General features: G+C 45.8%; 1 protein-coding gene across 1 annotated transcript in view; it reads right to left on the bottom strand.

Annotated features, from left to right (window-relative positions):
* Window positions 1-5,051, bottom strand: part of TWIST2 (twist family bHLH transcription factor 2) — a 35,897-nt gene extending 30,846 nt beyond the window's left edge. The window contains exon 1 of the mRNA XM_010131375.1: window positions 4,424-5,051. Within this exon, the coding sequence (XP_010129677.1) occupies window positions 4,461-4,943 (483 nt within the window). The 5' untranslated portion in view covers window positions 4,944-5,051 and the 3' untranslated portion in view covers window positions 4,424-4,460. The remainder of the gene's footprint in view (window positions 1-4,423) is intronic.
* Between the last annotated feature and the right edge of the window lie 482 nt (window positions 5,052-5,533).

Below are 5,533 nucleotides of genomic sequence, written 5' to 3'. Positions count from 1 at the left end.
AGTAACAAGAAATGTCCCCAGAAGAGATTTCAGCAGTGGTTACAGGATCTGTCCCAGGTCTGTAAGAGGCTGCTCTGATCTCCAAGGCTAATTTATCACTGCTACCTATAACTCCATGAAATATGCCCCGAAAAGCGCTGACGGAAGGAATGTGAAGGGAGGTTGCAAAGCAGAAGCGCGGCAATCTTCCCCTTTGTTTTAATGAAGGTGCTTCGTACGTTCTCAAAATAAGAGCTACTCTGCGCAGATGACGGTGTGAGGATGACTAATTTGGAGACGAATTAGGTTTACTTAGCTGAAATGTATGTCTTGACTGTTTCCTTAATGACCCTTCAACGCACATCTCTCCCGATAGGTCTTTTACCGCAGTCCAAGCTCCAGCAGATTAAGTAATAGCAGGCTTTTGCTTCTCTTCTAAGCGGTCCTTCAGTTTTGATCCAACTTTTTCCCTCCATCATGTGTGTCTCTAACTCTTTATGATTGGTAATTACTTTATACACACCTAGCCCATGGCAGATTTCTATTTTGCACGTCTCCTTCTCCGGCACGTTTTCCTTGCACTGTCTCTATCAAAGGTCTCTGAGTCTGAGTGTTTCCTGGTTGTCTGCAACGTATTTGGTGTCTGCTGTGTAACAGATTTATTCTTTCCCAAGAAAAGACACGAACGTAAACAGGAGATCCAAAAGGCATTCTGCTGGGCTTTTAAATGCACTACGATGCAACCCCCCTGCTACAAGCCTATTAATGTAAATACCAAACTTTACAATCCTTCCTGTCAAGGAAACATATTTACATTTTTCTAAGGATGCATATAAAAAAACAGGGCTTTTGGGACAAAAAGGGCTTAGTTCCAGTGTCGCCACACCCCCAGTTAACAGTACTGCTCTCATATACTATAGAATTAGGTTGTTCCAAGGGCCAGCAAAGATAACATCTGTTTGCTTCTTTAAGGACAAAATGAAATAGGATGCTAGTGTTTTATACTGGAAGCAGCCCTGAAAGTCTGACGGGGCGATGGTGAGAGGGCTGGGTATCACACGCACACGTTGCATGCAACCTCCAGCACAGAAAGAGATGGGAAAGGAATTATTATCTCCCCAGCCCAGTGGAGGCAAAGGGCTCATCCCAAGCCCTGCCATCGCAAGTGGGAAGAAGGGGATTGCAGACAGGCTGGTCTTACTGGACTACGTCATCCCTTACACTTTGCTGATGCTTCTGACATCCGTTAGACAGGATATTTTTCTACTAAATAGAATAACAGGATACATTTTCTTCTCTCCTGAATTTTTTTTTTCGGTTTAATGTATCTTGAACATTTAGAAGGAAAAAATAGAAAGGTGGCAGCAAGGGAAGGGGCACAGGTGCTGGCGATGAGGATGGGGAGGTTTGGAGGAGGAAGGCTCAGCTCCGCATGTCTGCTGAAACATCTTATTGCACTAATTGAAGTACAAAGCTGTGCCTGTTTCTCTTGAAACTACAGGAGTAAGTTGTCGGCAATTATGCGGAGCAGAACAGGAAAACCTCTTGTGGCCAGAGGAGTGAGCAGCAGTGACCTGCTGGTGTTCGCAGAGGCCAGGTGGCATTTTACCAGTTCCAAAGGCTCTGATTTTCAAATCAAAAGCTTCTCTGATTTTTTTTGCAGCTGAAGGGGAACGACAGTTCCTCCAAGGAGAAAAGCCTTTCTTTGTCTATCTCTCCCCAAAGCCCAGGGAAAAGCAAGAACACCACGGCAATCCAGCCCAAACAGCGCTCACCCCTTCGTGCTCACCCAACGTTGGTGGTGCTCGCTACTCCCAAGGAAAGGCAGGAGCTGATCCCAAATTCAGCTAGTTGTCTCACAGGGCGTTTTGGCCATCAAAACTGCACAGAGTGCTCCTCTGTTATGCACAAAAGCTCCTTTGGCTAGGACAGGCCCGTGCGGAAGCCCCTGTCATGCCACCCAGCTAAGTCTGCCCATTTTAGAGGGCTTCTCAAGGATCTTGGGGGGGTTTTTTTTGTTTTTTTTTTTTTCTGGCAGACGTAATTTTTGTCGCCATAAACGATAGAATTTGACACCGCACCACACCAGGCCATTTGTCAACAATGTTTTCAACAGTTCAACCGCACGCGTGTGCAAGCACACACAGGCACAGAAAAGAGAGACAAGGGGGGAAAGTCTGGGGGCTCAGAGAAAGGCGACCTTCCTCTATCAGGCTGGTAAACACGGAGCAAAAAGCCACCTCTAACACCAGGCTGGAAGGTGGGTTATGGCAAAGACGCCGAATACCGATTCACTCCCAAGCAAACCGAAAATGTGTCAGGGTTTGGCTCTACATCATGGTTTTTCGTGCGGTCCGAAAAGTCGCTTGCAATTTCTTTTGGGTAGGGACAACCTGTGCGTCTACATATAAAATCCACCTCATCAGAGCAATGATAGTAATAATTCAACTGACGGTGATTTTTAAATACGGTTTAAAAAAAAGCAGGTTTCGCTGCTAAAGTACTGTGTGATAGAAAGGAATGGTGGTATATTAGATAACAGTTTTTAAAACATCTTTGGCTAATGGCAGCACATCATTTGTGAAACAACAGAATAAATGCATTGTTCCATCCCAGCACTTTACTATTCAGCCAATCTAAACTGCTGAAGAAATATGTGTTTGGGACATTTTACATCTGTTTTTGACAAGAAGCCCGAGTTTTTGCTTGTGGTGGTTTTTTCTTTTTTTTTTTTTGAATCTACTTGCTGCAGCTTTTTTAGCCAGATTTGCATGGGAAAAGGCATTCTGTTTTATAAACGGAGGGTTTATTCTTTTAAAAAACAATTCAGCTTCAGCTTTTGGCAGCTGAAATCAGGGCACAGCGTGCAGAAAATAGTAACACCAGCAATAGCCGTAAACCCCACGACAGCAGCGTTACCTATTTAAACAAAACTAAACAACAGACAGCTCGTACGGTGGGTAGAATAACCAATTTTTGAACAGCTTCACTTTTGAGGGGGTTCCTAGAAGAGCGCGTGGAAACCTGAACTGCCACACCAAAATGCAAACTGTTTCAGGATGCAAGTGAAACATTTACTTGAAGTGGTCTCTAAAATGGTTTTAAGTTCACGTTTTACACTGCTAGTAAAACACTTTTTGGCTTTTTCAAACAAGGTACTGCAGTTGGAACAAGGTTGTTTTTTTTTTTTTAAAACGGGCCATTTATTGCTGCTAAAGCAAAGATGGATTTGCCTCTTTAAAAAAGCCTGGCCGATGGGCTGGCATAAAGTTTCTTTCCGTCTTCAAGGAGCCGATTCTCTGCATGATGAAATTATTTCATTTTACATCACGTGCGACATTACGGGGAGGGGGGCAAATTTCCCTTTAGAGTGTTTGCTTGGCGAAATGGGTTCGCGGGCTCTGCTTTATGTACTAAGTCACAGAGAACCACCAGCCGTATGCAAACTCTGACTGACACAACGCAGATCTGCTCTGCTTAATTAGCTTGAGATGAGGGTGTTATTAAGGGCCTCTTTTTTTCTCCTTTCTTACATTTTATTTCTCCCTCCCTGAATATTACAAAGGCAACTTAAGAGGAAGTAGTTTTTTGCTAATGGAAAATAATGAGGAAGGGTTTAGTGATGAGAGTAAATAAGAAACATCTAACACCAGCCTTTACTGGCACTTTGGGGAAGGGAAACCGAACGAATACAAAAATTTGGCAAAGTTTCTTCTATCTTTATTTGCTTTTTATTGTGTGAGGGGGAAGGGGCACAGCCCAGGGTTGCAGCCGACATCTGCTGCTCGTTTCTTTTAAGAGAAACGCAACCTGGGGCGAACTCATCGCCGAACTCCAACGGGGTCCTGCAGACCCCCTGGTTCCCCCCGGCTGGGAGAGGATGCAGCTGCCCCAGGAGCCGATGGCTCGGCAGTGGGGTTTTGGGCGCAGGCGCGCGTGGAGTGGGACAGCAGCTGGTTTGGATCCCCTTGTCAGCCTGTTTTACTGATCGCCTTTTCCTCTCTTAAAACCTTTTCCTGAAGCAGCGCTTTCTAACAAATCTCATGCAGTGATGGTTTCCCCGCTGTACCTCATCAGCCAGCTTTCAATGCCAGTCTCCCCTCAGCTCCCCAATCCCCGCAGAGCAGAAACATGCTGGTTGTTAGGTTTTTGTTTTTTAAAACGGGGCATATCTCATTATTGCCTGCCTGGAAATTCCTTAATTTGAATTTTTGCAGGCACGGGGATGCGGGAGGGAGCCAGACACATCAATGCTGCCCATCTCACCTCTGGGTCAGTGGCCCCAAATCCCTCACCCACCAGCCTCCACATGCCCCACCAAGTCATGTCACTTCTCCCTGGGCAGTACTGAGCCCCACCGAAAAGACAGGCCAGCAAAGGGAACCACATCCCGCAGCCAGACAGACACAAAGCATCATCCAGGACAAGAGAAATCAGTACCTACCCTTTTGGCTGCTGGGCTCGCCTGGCCCAGGCGGTGGCTAGTGGGAGGCCGACATGGACCACGCTCCCTCCATCCTCCATACAGAGAAGGCATAACTCAGCCTCTCATGAGCCACGTAACTACAGCTCGTCATCTTACTGTCCATCTCGTCGCTTTGTAGCACCTGGTAGAGGAAGTCTATATACCGCGCCGCCAGCTTGAGGGTCTGGATTTTACTGAGTTTGTCAGAGGGCAAAGTGGGGATGATTTTCCTCAAAGCTGCAAAAGCTTCATTGAGCGACTGAGTCCTCTGCCTCTCTCTGACATTGGCCAGGATCCTCTGGCTCTGCAGTTCTTCATAAGATTGGGAGCTGGGACTGGACTTTTTCCCCCTCTTCCCTGGGTTGGGGCTGCCATCTTCACTGGACTTCTTACTGTATCTTCTCTTCCTGCCAAATCTCTTTGGCTGCCTTTCCAGCTCCTCTTCACTGGTCCCCAAGCTATCCACAGGGGAAACAGGAGAACTGGAGCTTTCTTCCATGCTTTCTGCAAGAAGGGGAGGGGAAGAGACTTTCCCCCCCTCCTTATGTTATGTGAGTGTGTGTCTTAAATGTGCTTTAAATTCCTGAGACAGATCCTTTGGAAAAACAGGAGGGCTTTTTTTTTTTTTTTTCTTTTTTTTAAAACTTTTCTTTGTTCCTTAAGCATCCCTTGATCTGGTAAGATAGAATTTGTTCTTACATCTTTGTCTGATTCTGTAAAATTTTTTTTTTTCTTTTTTTTTTTTTTTTGCTGACCAAACGTTTTCCAGGTTGCTTGAAGGGCTCTTATTTCAAGGACCGGGGTTGTGCAAAAAATTGAGGTCTTGGAGAGAGGAAGTTATTCTAACTTTTTGGAAACTTTAGCTGAGCTCAGTTGCTAAATAGTTGTCAGAAGTGAGGGAGGTGCGGGGCTCCTCTCTGATTGGCCGGCCAGGTCAGTGGGAGGAAAGCTTTTCCCCTGCTAAACTTTCACAGTTTTATGTTACACTTAACTAAAATCTTGGGAATGCACCTCGAATAAAAGATAGCTGGCGACCACCACTGCCACCACCCTCCTGCAACCCCCTAGATGCTGAATTTGCAGGACCCA

Source organism: Buceros rhinoceros, unplaced genomic scaffold, assembly GCF_000710305.1.
Source record: "Buceros rhinoceros silvestris isolate BGI_N320 unplaced genomic scaffold, ASM71030v1 scaffold752, whole genome shotgun sequence".
Classification (NCBI taxonomy): Eukaryota; Metazoa; Chordata; class Aves; order Bucerotiformes; family Bucerotidae; genus Buceros; species Buceros rhinoceros.
This window is presented reverse-complemented; position numbering and strand designations above follow the sequence as displayed.